We start from the raw sequence: 15,050 nt of genomic DNA, 5'->3' as shown, positions 1-15,050 counted from the left end.
TTGCCGTTACTAATAAATACAATGTTCATCACGGTGTCTCATACTACGTAATTTGAAAATTGTTATTTACTCTGTCTGTGGCACAAGCTCAACTAACGTTGTCTGTGGTGACTATTAGTTATGTGTTTATTGTGCGTGGTTTGACATTTTTGCATTAGATTTTGAGAATTTTCTGTATTATTAAGCTTTATGATTGTGTAATAATGCTATAAAATTACTAAGAGGACATCATAATAAGAGATATAATGGCTATCCCACCGTTTCCTGCGCAGGACTTGGCCAAACTCGTATTGGGTAAGATATTTCTTTGGCGGGAATCCGCCTAGCAGGGGATGTAACGGCCACTGGAAAGCACTCCTCACCCTTTGTTCAATAATATTTCAGGGTATCTCGTTGAAGAACAATTAATGACTGCGTATGACGAGTTTCTTCACACAAGTCCATTCTTGGATGCTCAAAAGAACGAATATGACAGAATATTCATGCACTCCCTGCGAAAAATTCTCGCAGAATATAGGGCAGTAAGAATTCATGGTTGGTATATTTTCATTACATTTTAGTATAAAGGAAGTAGGTATACTATTTCTCCTGGTAGTTTGTAATAACTTCTACAAGATTATAAGCAACAGCTACTTATTTATATCAAGTGTATGCCAAGTAGATGTAACATTGGTAAAGCATTGAATCCATACTAATATTATGAATGCGAAAGCAACAGTCTATCTGTCACCTCTTCGTATTTAAACCGCTGAACTAATTTGGATGAAATTGTTATGCAGATAGTCTGAGACCCTGGGAAAAATAAGGGAATGTAATATCCCGGAAAATTGCGTAGTTCCCGTGAAACAGTGATAAGCTAATTCTTTGCACATTCATGGGTCAAAGCTAGTTATTTATAGAATGTTTTGAACTAGAAAATCATCCCAACAACAGAATTAGAAATTTGGGAGCTGTTTACCTTTACTTGCCTGAATTTCATTTGCCCCAATTTCATTTGCCATACCAACATCTGCCATAAAATATATAGAACCGTGCTGTTTTCAGGATTGTTTTAAATGTCATCTTATAGAATGCAGTAAGTTAGGTTAGGTTAGTTTAATATTAACTCTGAAGAAATTACTGTTTCCGAAATAAATTACTTTATGGCAAATGAAAATTCTAGAAAATGATACATTCGGGCATATGAAATTTGGGCAAACGATACTGAACCGTTTGGGTTATTTAGATAGTTAAGCAATCACAAATGTGACGCAAATGTTAAAATGGTCACACATTCCAAAACTAGCACCAAACTGGCCTGGTACAGAACCTCACTTGTGATTATTTTTTGCATAGTTATGAAATGCTTGGAAATCAAATCAAATCAATTGTGTAAAATAATTGTAAAGTAGAAGTACAGTCAAACAAATTGAATCATGACCCAGGGTGGAACCTTTTCATAATCAATTTCACTATGATTTCCTTGACAAAAGTATGAGATGTCAACATGACGTTAGTAGCACAAAGGTTCCACCCGGGGTCATGATTCCATTTGTTTGACTGTACCTATTGACATTTTTATGACTTAACACGTTCGCGTGACCACCGTCAATATCTGACAAATAGGGTACTACTATGCGTTGTGACACATAGTCTAATCACGTCAGACTTTATAAAAATGTTAAAGGAACTACGTGGTCGGACGTTCGGTGTTCATAATAAATTACAGTAGTTCCATCCTTGCGCCGTATCATATTAAATTACCAAAAATCTTGCGCCACATAGTATAACATTTTTTGACTCCAAAAGAGGCGACGCACACGCTCTTATATGTGACTACTCACAGACGCACAACGTCGGTGGACGCTGTATTTTGTTCCCGCGCCTATACATTCAGTCATCCTGTTCACGTGACGGAGGACGCGCTCGCGCTGGTCGCGGAAGGTTGATTCAGCAACGAATTCGTCCACGCAGCTTTAGTATTATTTCAATATTTTTGTATGAATAATAGTATTTTTTGTTATATGTTACATTCTTAGTGATGTAAACTTTTACTCGGATGGGTTTTTTATTGTGTTTAGTGAGGTTTTAGGGAATTTAGATGCTATGGTTCTAACTCAATTACCGACTTTATTTCTCACATCTAAACGAGTAATTTCGTAAAGTATATGTGTGTAGTTCTTGCTGTGATAGTATTATGAATAATACTTCTAGATATTATTATCCTCAATTAATTTGAGAGCTTTTTCTTCTTTTAGATTAATAAAAAACTACGAGCATGTAAAAATGCTTCTGTGCAAGTCTTCGAGGAAGTTCAATCATCTCGAGAAACATCACCTGACCCTTATAGTGATGACGGGTAGTTTTAGCTTAGATGCAGACTACAACCCAGGAGGAGACGAAGGTTCCAGCGCGAGCAGCATTGGTAATATTTCTGTAGGTGCACCAATAAGAGCAACGTCTTTCCAGCAAGTCAGCCACAAACTACCAAAGCAGCAAAGACTCTGACTCGGCTAGAATGTTATAGATGAGACTGTAAGTATACGCATCCTCCAGTTCAGACAGTATTTTTGACAGTTTTGGCGCTGAAGCCGAACTAAATATCAAAATAAACAACAACCCAAGAAACCAAGACATGAAGTACTCGGTAATTATGAGGATGACCTAACATATCGGTATCATCTAATATTATAATAGAGTCTTAGGAAATGACTTTACTTTAGAGTCTATCTCACTACCACAAGACCCGGCTGAACTGCAACCCAGACATAGATTTAGAAAAAAACTCTTACAGAATAACTTTGCTACCTGAACAGGAATCAAACTCTGAAAATAAGATGACAGCTTCATTTTTACTCCCTAAATAGGAACCAAGTTCTGAAATTATTGATTGGTAGTGAAGTTTCACATCAAACACCACCCACCATATTCTGGAAATAAAGAAGGTAACCAGTTCTCTATTTTTATCATCGGGAGATCATCCTAGCCATCTTCTTTTACTAGATACTGCAGCATCATGCTCTTAGCAACCGGTAATGAATGGTAACGAACTGATACTACTCCAAATCTATAACTTATGTCTGGTTGTAGTTCAGCTGGGTCTTGTGGTAGTGAGATAATCTCTGAGGTAAAGTCAATTCCTATATAAGACTATCTAAAATCTCAGATGATACCGATATAGTTAGTGTATCATCATCACACTTCCCGAGTACGTCATGTCTTGGCCTTGGCTTCTTGGACTATTGTTTATTTTGATACTTGTTAGGCTTTAGTGCCAAACGATTGTTAAAAATACTGTCCGAACTGGAAGATGCATATACAGTCTGATCTATAACACTAGCCGAGTCAGAGACTTCGCTGCTTTGGTATATAGTTTGTGGCCGACTTGCTGGAAAGACGTTGCTGTGATTGGTGCACTTACGGAGACGTTACTAACGCTGCTTGCGCTGGAACCTTCTTCTCCTCCTGGGCTGTAGTCTGCATCTGATCCAAACTACCCGTCACTAATATATATATATATGGTCATGTAATGTTTCTCGAGATGATTGAACTTCCTCGAAGACATGCATAGAAGCATTTATTACGAGCTTGCAGTTTTTTATCCTTCTAAAACAAGAAAAAGCCATTTGCCAGTATATATTGCAATATACGTTGCTTATTCTTTTAGTATAACGTTACATCGCATTGTGACACTACGTCAATTGACGTTTCGATCATGTTGCCGTAATATGACGTTGCTACGTTATGTAGTATTATGTTACGTCACTATGTGACACAACGTTTTGACGATTCGATAATATTGTCGTGATATGGTTGTTAAAATTGTATAATTACAATATCAGTTGTACGGTAGGTCTATAAACGGTGACATAATTGTAACTAGAATTAAAGCAGAAGATATTATTATCTGCTTATTGCTAGAAGTCACTAACCAACAACATGCATGAGTCTATCTTAGAGAAAACATTCAAACATAGGAAATAAAATCAATGATATATTTCTTGTAGGGTAAAATGTATGGGAAAAGATTTTTCAGTTTTCTTCATACACTACTATTACTTCTTTCTGTTAAAAAGGGTGCCTGGAAGTGATTGCTCTTAAGCGATAGGGCAGTCTATTACTTACCTAGTAATTTTCTTTGTGTACTTAACTTACCTGTTTACTATATCGTTTACTATTTGTGATGTACAATAAAGAGTCATTGTATTGTATTGTACGGTCAACACTTGAATGCCCCAATCGCATCAACGCTACTATGTTACTTACGCCGCATATAACTGTATTGTCATTACATTACATTCTAAAATTGCATGTATGTTGGCCCTTTCAATGAATTTCATTCTATGGCCAGCATAAACCAAGTCATCATCCCAGCCTATATACGTCCCACTGCTGGGCACAGGCCTCCTCTCAGACCAAGTATTCTCTGCTAATTTTGGCTTATGCAGCTGCTTTTTACTGTGTTAATAACCTTTGAACACCTATACTGCATACCAGACTAATGTATCGAGCTATGCGAATTCATATTACATTTTATCTGTTTAGGTTTTTTTTTTTTAAATTTAACTGGACTGCAAATGCAAACGAGCAAGTGGGTCTCCTGATGGTAAGAGATCGCCACCGCCCATAAACATCTGCAACACCAGGGGTATTGCAGATCCTTAAGATGGGATACCTCAAGTGCCAGTAATTTCACCGGCTGTCTTACTCTCCACGCCGAAACACAACAGTGCAAGCACTGCTGCTTCATGGCAGGATTAGCGAGCAAGATGGTGGTAGCAATCCGGGCGAACCTTGCGCAAGGTCCTACCACCTCCAGGTTTTGTCTCATGCAAGCATGTTACTACTTCAGTTCAAAAAATAAAGTAATGTTATGTTTGCTTTTTCCAGTGATTCACAGTATGTCTCAACATCAAAAATTGGATGTGATGACTGCAATTCTCTAAGATTAGGAACTTGTGTATGTAATCATACTAAGAGAAATGTGTCTTCGAGTAAGTCTTGTAATAATACAGAATCTATTGATGCAGTGGAATCTCTTGCACAAGCTACATCCCTGTCAGATTTACCAGGTATGTCCCCAACCAACATTTTTTATTGTCAGTCAAAATATCTTTACTCAGTTTAAGCTAAGATATCAAACACTTATATGAATGTTAAAAACGCCAGCAAGAAACTCGACAACATATATTTGTTCAAAATAGATCTGAAATGTCATTGAATGAGTGACTATGTCATAAGTATTTAACACAACTACATTTTTTTACACAGTAAATACTCTTATTATTGAAGTAAGGGATCGCCAATGCAGATCGGAATTATTTTCACACATCCCTGTCCATGATTTAGATCTTAATTTCTTCTTGAATATGGATTTGAATATTGTATCTGGTCGATTGGCGATTGGTAATATTTTTTGGAATTTTGTTGCAAAAACCTATGCAAATTCCCAGAAACAACTTTTTGATTTTGAACCCATGATCCTCTGCTTGAGAGGCAATAGGTCAAACCACTAGGCCACCACGGCTCCCGCATCTCTTGAGTTTTTCGAAATTCATGTGCGAAATTACATTTGAAATTTACCACCAGCTTTACGGTACAAGGAAACATCGTGAGGAAATAATTCAATGGTATGTGTGAAGTTCTGAGAGGAGGCCTGTGCCCAGCAGTGGCACGTATATAGGCTGGGATGATGAACTTTTTGATTTTAACCAGTTTGTAAGATGGAGCTTTAAACTTTCCTGTGTTTCTAGTAGTATAACCTTTAGTTTATAAAGGTTGATATCACACAGAAAATCACAGTTGGAATACCTATTTCTTTAAAAATCGGTCTGAAAGATTTATGTTCCTTAGTTATTTAAATTGCTCTAATCCACTGTGTTTTTACAATACAACACAATTAAAATTTGGCAGATCCCCATCCCCATGTCCTTCCAAATTTCGCATATTATATCTTGTCTGAATTCTTCGTTTCTGAAAATTAGACTTGTGGATATAGTTGTATTCTTAGATGAATGATTGGTCTCGCGCGCACCGTAAGAACGGTGTAAGACAATTTGCAAGGATGCTAGTGTGCGTGACGAATTGTGTTGCCAGCTGCTCCACTGTTACCCGAATTATTGGGAAAATAAATTTTTCACACCTCTCCTTCAGAAAAGTAACTTTTCCTCCCTGACGAGAGGGAGCAAAGTGCAACTTTTCTGTTCAAGGCTTTTCTAAGTATTTTATTGCAAATGCCATTTTTTGAAGTTGATAACGCCACGCCATTTTCTATTTGTTTTTTTCAAGTTACTTAATGCTCGGTGTGAAGAGTTGTATGAGCCACTCGGGAGCAAAATTATTTTCATCTTGGGCGTTAACACTTGAATCCCTCATTACGCTCAGGATTCTACTTTAGAATCCCTCGCTACGCTCAGGATTCTATTGTAGAATCCTTCGCTACATTCTGGATTCAATGTACGCCCTCGCCGTAAATACACCATTATGCTCCCTTGTGACACAAATAACTAATTCTGTGGTCTATTAAGTTACTGGTTACAAAATGTATCCTAAGAAATACTTAAAATTAAGAAGCAATTAAGAGTGAATGTATAATATGTTTGTGATAGGTTAGGCGTAGGTTTCTTCTTTAAAAAAATGGTACGTATGATGTAGGTATATCAATGATCAGGCCTCACTTTTAATTAAAAGTATATATATTTAAGAACATTCAATATTTACAAATTATTACTAAAAATTCATGGACTGAGCCACCAACTAAGATAACACGTTGCACCTATAGTTAAACCTTATATAATGTACAGGTTAATTAAGACTAAAATAAAAACCCTTAATTAAATAGTGTCGGGTAACAATTTACACACCTTCAGTGTATATATCACAAAGATAAACATTAAATAATATAGAACTAGGTTATGTATGTATATGTAATAATTACGTTAGATACTTAAATAAAATAAGTTATTAAAATTTATCATCATTTAATGATGATAACAATAAAATTCAATTTATTAAAATCTCAACCACGGTTAATTTAATTCTTGTGTACGCGGCAACACAGAATGGCGTCTAGGGTTCATGTTATTTTATTTTGTAATTTCGAAATTATGCGATATTTACTGATGGTATGTGATCCCAGTGTCCTTCTTATTTCTTGTAGTATTATTTTTACACAGTACATGCACCTTACGCACAGTTTGCAACGCGACTGACTCGCCTCGGGCTCGGGTACGCCGAATTCGGCGTACTATTTGTTGCCGCATTTGACAAGTACGCCGGCGGTATCTAGTCGAGCGAGCGCGCTAGACCAATCATTCATCTTTCTAAGGTTGTTTGGGTATAGTTAGTTTGTTATGTTTTATACTCGCATTGTTATAATTAACTAGACAGATTGTGAATGTTTTAATTCCATATGTCTTTTTTTATTTAACTGTACCCTATATGTAATACATGTAAGCAAAATCGTCAACACATTCCAAAATTATTAAATTATACATTTGTATATAATATGTTACAGGGAACAAGGAATCTTCAGATGATAAGCATGTGGGTGTACTCGAGCCTCAATTAAGCCATTCTACACCAATAAGTGGGCCGATTCATGAGGTCCTAACAGGTTGCCCAAATATAAGTAAAGCAAGCATTGAAAAAAGCAGTATTATTGGTAATCACCTTGTCCAATCACACCCTTATAACAGTATGTCTTCATCGGCTACCCAAAAATCAAGCGTAAGTAACAATATGTGTATTACATGTTAATTTTTTTTAGTTATATCCAGTGAATGTTCAATTAATCTATCAAAATATTACACATTCAGGCTCTAGTGAATACAACGTCTATGGAGTGCTCACGAAATATTGCAGAGTTCAACACAGTACTCAAGCAAGTTTATAATAAAAGTATTGTGACAGGTATGAGAAATAATAATGATATAATTTGTGAAGAAAGAAATAATACAAACAGAATGTCCGTTGCAGACACATTTCAGGATTTCTCTGGGAATGGAGGTAATTTCTGATTTTTTATCATTGTTAATTCTCGTAAACTTTCATTAGGACTAGGACATAAAACATAATTTTGTTGTTTTTATTACAGGTATTGCAAAATCTAACATAAATGTGCCAGATTCTAGTACTTCTGAAAATATGCATGTCCAGTAAGTAAGCAATAAAAAAGAAAAAGAACAAACATAATTGATTTTGTGTTTGAACATCAATTATTGATATTTTTGATTAATAAGTCCACTTATCACAAGGTAAAATATGTTTCTGTTTTAGGGGACCACAGCAAGAAAATGATAGTACACAATTTAATAAAAGAAATGTATTAACAGGGCAAACAAAGAAATGCTTGTTTAGAGTTGGGATGTTAAACATGACCTAACAGAAATAAGTAGTAAAATAATTGATGTTGAAAATGTTGATGCACCACCAACTTTAAAGCCAGAAGAGCAGAAGATTACTATAATCTCAGATGTCAAAGTTAAAAGTGACAATAGATTAATTAATCTGACTCCAACGCCAAAAATGGCTACATCAACACCATTGTTACAAACCCAGACTATTTTCATAAATGGAACTCCTGTATATAATCCCAAACCGCGTGAACAAAATTTTACGTTCACCAGAGATGAGATTATGGCAATGCCAACTATCATTTTAGTACCAGCTTCAGGTAATACTTTTTGAATCTATTATAAGATTGATTTTAAAATTTTGTGCTCCAAAGTTTGTTAATATGTAAGGTAATGTGTTTAAAATGGAAAATATATTTTCAGGTCCATTGAAATCTGTTCCCCTGTCAATACTCAGCCACAAGCCATCGACTCACAAAGTTCCAGCACAACAACATCAACAAGTACACTAGCTCCTTCGCTTCCACCACTTACTGTCGATGTTTCAAATTGTTCTTCTACTGCTAATAATACTTTACCAAATATTCAGAATGTGACCGCTCGCGGTGATCAAACTGCTGTAAACAAATTAGGGTTAGTTAAAACTGTGGAAGCTATCAAAAATGCATCAGTGCCCAAAGACAGTATCGTTCCGAGTTCAACGAATACGCCGCAAATGCTTCCTCCTATAAGAAGATCCTCGTCCACGCCACGGCGTACGTCTCACGTTAGGGTTTTAGATTTCACTACTCCCAGAAGAATTCTTGATGAAACAATTACCGAGGACCATCAGGAAGAAGCTGGTGAAAAATCTAATGAAGTTTTCATAAGTAAAAGCCCTAACGTGTCACTTCCGCCAGACTCAATTGTAGACAATACTAAAAATTCAGAAACAATAATCGTGGATACAGTTACAGATAAAAGTATTGCGCGTTTGAACGAAGGCAACAATAGAGTGCAGAAGAAAGCTGTCATACTTAAAGAGAAAGATTGGGATGCTGACCTACGTGCTCTGGCCATAGCAAGTGCATCTGTCGACAAACGCACACCCGCACCAAAGCCGAAATTAAAGCCAAAAAACACAAAAAAAGCTGCAGAACAAAAGGGTCCAGAAAAAAAGTCAAACGACGCGATGACTGTAGGCAAAACAAAAAAAAAGACTAGCGCTAAAAATAATGTAACTCCAAACGCCAGAAGTTCCAAGAAAAAAGAAAAACAAGCTGATAAGTCAAATATTGTTGCTGATATGCCATGCCCGAATGTATTACCTCCAGACGGAAATAGTAATAAAGAAAATCCATTAACAAATACTAAGGAACCGAATAAAATGCAAAACAAATCATCTGATGAGGATCGTATAGATACGCCTGAAGTAGAAAGGCTGTCTTTGCATCATGAAATTGGTGTTAAATTAAATATATCTGATCTTCTAGAAACTCCTTACAAACAAGCACTTTATGATATCCAAATCGAAACTCCTAGGTTCTTGGACATGATTTACCAGATGATCCAATGTCCGATATAAAAATAATGGATATACCTACTCCAAGGTTTTTAAGTAATTCAAACATGCCATATACTCCAAAACCTGCACAAATCACACCTTCGTCCTATTCATCCAGACCAACGGACTATTCAAGTGGCGGCTCTTACTATAAACCTGATGATCAGGATTATATGCCTATTATGGATGATATAGGTTGTCCTGTTACCTCAACTCTTTCAAAAGGCATTACGAAGTCCAGTTCTATTGAAATAAGTCAGTTAAAAGAAAGTCAACCTAAAGAAAAACCTAAAAAAAGCAGATCTTCTCGACCAATTAGGCAATGCACCAAAAATGTTTCATATTATAATAGTCCAGCTAGTAACAAAATGAACGACACAGATAAAAAAGATGATGCTTCTTCATGTAGTGATACCATTAGTGCTAATAGTTCATTTGACAATGCTATTAAAGAGATGACGGCTACATTAAGAAGTGACAAAAACAAAGGACCAATAAAAGTAGGAAATAAAAGTCCTAGATCAATAAAAAAAATATCACCACTTAAAAAGGCTAGTCAAAAACCATTCATGAAAATTAAACCCAGGCGTCCTACGCCCACTAAAGATGCTGTAAGAAAAACAAGCAGAAAACTACCTGACACAACACAAAACTCGATAAAGAGAAAATCAAGAAATAGGTCAACTAGTAAAGACAAAGGCACATCAGCTGTTACATCTCTGGGTGTTCCCGCGCCTACTAAATCACGAAGAAAGTCATCTACCCCACGAAAACTGCATAGCACTAAAACATTAAATTCTGAAAGTTCGGGTCACGAGTCTTCCGAAGTTGAAGCTCCACAAACTACGCAAATGGAAATTCAAAATTCAAACGTCAGCTGTATTCACGATTCTGATACAGAACAATTACGTCTTCGTTGGTCAGATGATGGCTCTCAAGACACGAAAGTATCGGCAAGTGAAGTGGACGAGATATCGCAAATTAAAGAATACATCAATAAAACAATACCAGCAGTACCCAGTAATAACGAAAATGATGGTAGTTTACAAAATGATTTAATTAAGCGAGGCTTTGACGTAGAAACGGCAAAAATAATCGAGCGGGATTTGTTACAGACGCCTGCTAGTGAAAATGAAACTGAAAAAGTAATATTTTTGGAATCACACACGGAAGAGTCCAAAATAAGAAAAGTATTAGAGCGATCTGTTGAATCAGATTCCAGTACGTTAGTAAGCAATCTTGTTATTCACGAAGAAAACGATTCTGAGTATGTTGAATTAAGTGTGCATGAGTGTAACGAAGAAAGTGCCAATTATGTTATTGTTCAACATGACGACACTAAGAGCCCGCCTAAGAATGACTTACCAAAGTTAAAAGATAAGTTTTCAATGGAAGTTTTTATTGATGATGGCGTCGTTGTTAGGTTAAGAGCTACTGCGTTCAATTATTTTTCTGATCAAAACAATGAAGATTTGGAGCTGTCCGAAACAAACAGAGAAACAGAAATCGCTGTTAGTTCGATCTCGAACATTGATAGGTTGTACTCGCCATTCAAAGATTCCATTAGAGCTCAATGCTTAGACATTTTTAACTCTACTCTTACAAGCATTGATACACCGTTAAAAACTAGTACTGAAAAAGCAAATCAAGACTCAAATCAAGAGTGCGCAGTAACCGAAATTGTTTCAGAAGGAGAAATGGTTGACAAAGTTGAAATAAAAGAGAAAACCGAGAAAAGAAAACGGAAAAGGTCCCATTGTAGTTCTGCATCGGAAGAATCTGTAAACGATCACAAAATTGTCAAAAAAGTTAAACCTGAAACACAATACATCTTAAATTCAAAAGAAATAAAGAATTTAGATATAGAAACAGTACTTAGTAGACTGCATGGGCCGTAATAAAAAAAATCCTGTGGATAAAGGCTAAGCATCTATATTGTGACTTGTTTAATTCAGCGAAACATCACGTGTTAATGATATTATTGACTGATAGCATTAAACTGGTCAAGTGAAAGTGCATATAGAAATAAACATGTTAATTTATACTATACTTATACTATTATTTAAAAAGTAGTGACATTGTGTATTATAATATACAAAGTGTTGATTGAAAAAGTCTATTTATATGTGTGAAACACATACACGATAATTGTATGAATAAATAATTTTTATAACAATGTACCTAATTATGGTAAATTATAAAAATAAGGTTTCAATTTATTACATAAGAAATCTTTGTAAATATTTAATTGTGCTGGACACAGCAAATGTCAAAATATTTTTTTTGTAACAACATTTTTCATTTCGTGCACTCGATACCTTTATCAATTGGGTAGTTTCCTGGGTAAAAAAAAACTATTTAGGCCCTGTTTACATTATTCCAGTGGCATGACACTGCGGTGCTCGATTGATCTCGTGTTAAGTCTCGTTAGGATTCTTGTCACCTTTCGTGTCGAGAATTTTAATTTATTATACAAATACGCGGGTTGCTTGGTATTAAAACACTCATGTGACCCTGTTATGAAACTCGGCGACGCCTTGTTGCCATACTCCTGTTTTAAGGACCCCTATTACGGTAGGTACAGTTGCATAAATGACTATTTCAGATTATCGGGTCCGATATAGGTATCGGACGACGATGGTCGACACCCTATAGCCGAGTGCTGTTTTCACGTATATCCGACAAAATCGTTCCGATACGGCCATTTTCCATGGGGCTCTGCGCACAATGACAATTTAGATACACGTCACGTATAGCACACATACAAACATTATCGTTCGACAGCTCACGGGCGTCGGATGGTACCGCCGCGGGAGCAACGCAGTTATTGGATCGTTGTTTATTTTGTGATAAATATTTTTTATTTCTTCGCAGTGATAGTAAAAAGCACAATGTTTGTTTAGTCTCTGCCAAAAGTGCAATAGATGAACTCGTATTATCGAAAGCCTCCTCTTCGGGTCGGCCTTTAACTAATTCGTTCATCTATTTCTTACTTTTCAGCCTCTACAACAATGTATTATTGTCGCACAGTATACAGTATGCTACTGCACTTGCACATAATACCAAATTGTGGCCATTGCGTGCAAACTTTTTGGAAATATAAATAAGTGCTGTGCAAACTTGGATTACATTGCGAGGAGGCCGTAAAGGGAATGAGGTTCATGCAGTGTAGGTAATGCAACTTGGTCATTTTTGCTTGCAGGTCTAAACTGGGCTTTACATTACTTCTGACGACTCATTAACGATAGATAGGTATTCGTACAAAGTTAATCAAAGTCATCTCGGGCTATATACGGCTCATAGAATGAGATGAAAGCGCTTGGGCCGTAGTTAATACTAGGGCCTAGCGCGGATTGGGTAGTTTATAGGTACACACACCGTTGAATTTATTCACCGATCTAGTATTAGTCATTTATAAATATCAAATGTAATTTCGCACAAATTCTGAAAAGCCCGGGCTCGAACCGATGACCCTCTGTTTGAGAGGCCATAGATCAAAGCTCCAGGCTACCACGACAATTCTGATTACAAAAGTAGGTAGGTAATCCAAATAGACTTGTTAAATTCATTAGATGCTCAGACTATACGAGCAAATGCGTCTAATTTGCCTCGTGAATTGCGGTGTGAGCCGCGTGCAATTATGACATGTATTCTGTTTAATTAGATATCGTTAGCAGACGATCGTGACACTGCCGCCGCGAACCGTTCATTACCCATGCTAATTTGAACTGCTACCGCTGGCTAAATCCGCAATCTTTGGAAAAATCTACGCCTAATGGGGTTTCGACAGGGAATGTACGATATTATGAGGTTAGGTAGCCATTTTGCAGTAGCGAGGCGTGAAAAAATTTTATTGAGCAACCCAGACAGAAAAACCGGCCAAGAGCGTGTCGGACACGCCTAAGATAGGGTTCCGTAGACATTACGAAAAAATAAAGTAATATTTTCTGAGGATTTCGTATTGTGTACGGAATCTTCCAAATTTAGGTGTATTTTATACCATAGGCTGCTATTTACTCTTAAACTACTAATCATTCTCAAGCAATCTAAGTATATACTTACCACCATCCTGAATTTTTTCGCGCGATTTTAATGAAAATTTGCGCTTTAACGTTGAATATTTCGCAAACAGATCCCTAATCGAAAAATCGTCTTGGCAACCCACCCCCCCGCTTTAACAGGACCTAGAACAGGACAACGATACCCCACACTACAGGTTAGTAGGAAAAAAAAATCCCCACTATTACCTAGGATGCACGTGGAATGTACCCTAAAAATGTTTTTATATTTTATCCCACAAAAACACCCAACCTCTGTTCTGAGAGGAGCCCTCGTGTGCCAGCATGACGTATAATAGCTGGGATGATTTTATTATAACGGTCTTGATTAAATTACAGACCTCGATATATCAAAGCTCCAAGCCACTAGGATAATCAAAAACTCTGATATTACGAACTTTAATTAAACTACTTCCGAAATAAAATGATATTTTTAACAAATTGATTTTTATTACGTAATCAGCGACCGAAAGACAATTGAGTGAGCGAGCGCACGTCACGCCCCAGCCCCACCTCAATCAGCTGTCCCTCGATCGGCAGACTCCTCGCCGCGCAGAGATAATATGGAAGTGTGAAACCGAACTACCCACGCAACTCTGATAATCGCGACCTCGGATAATGCGGCTTGTATTAATCGGGTTCTACTGCAATGCCAAATCAAATTACAGCTTTCTAGTACTAACGTCTCTGAGCTATCGCGACATTCATAGCGACTATTATAAGGTTTCTAGTGACTACGGAACCTGAAAAACGCCAAGAGCGTGTCGGACACGCCCGAAATAGGTTCCGTAGCCATTTACAAAAATTATGTTAAGTAATATTTTTCTATTGTAGTAAGTATATTCAAAACTTTCGAGGAAAACTATAACGGCTAAGTGGCTTGAGAATTTTAGTAGTTTATGAGTAAAGTAGCAGCCTAAAGTAGGTATAAAACATACCTAAACTTGGAAGATTCCGTATAAAATACGAAATCCTTAGAAAAATATTACTTAATTTTTTCGTAATGGCTACGGAACCCTATTTTGGGCGTGTCCGACACGCTCTTGGCCGGTTTTTTTTTCAAATTTTTCCACCCACCGGTTTAGATTTTAGAGGGGGGGGGGACGCTAGATTTTA

General features: G+C 36.7%; 2 protein-coding genes across 3 annotated transcripts in view; one reads left to right on the top strand and one right to left on the bottom strand.

Moving 5' to 3' along the window:
- LOC141427523 (uncharacterized) overlaps positions 1–15,050 on the bottom strand; it is a 131,746-nt gene that overhangs the window by 103,649 nt on the left and 13,047 nt on the right. The window lies entirely within an intron of this gene.
- Positions 196–12,402, top strand: LOC141427136 (uncharacterized). Its single transcript, XM_074086372.1, is given in 12 exon segments — positions 196–294; positions 385–521; positions 2,238–2,338; positions 4,870–5,051; positions 7,496–7,707; positions 7,797–7,986; positions 8,075–8,135; positions 8,257–8,342; positions 8,345–8,653; positions 8,757–8,774; positions 8,777–9,856; positions 9,859–12,402. Coding segments are annotated over 12 exon segments (4,341 nt in total). The 5' UTR covers positions 196–245; the 3' UTR covers positions 11,775–12,402.

The sequence above is a fragment of the Choristoneura fumiferana genome, chromosome 4 (assembly GCF_025370935.1).
Source record: "Choristoneura fumiferana chromosome 4, NRCan_CFum_1, whole genome shotgun sequence".
NCBI lineage: Eukaryota > Metazoa > Arthropoda > Insecta > Lepidoptera > Tortricidae > Choristoneura > Choristoneura fumiferana.
The sequence above is the reverse complement of the archived record's forward strand: the minus strand, read 5'-3'. Positions and strand labels throughout refer to the sequence as shown.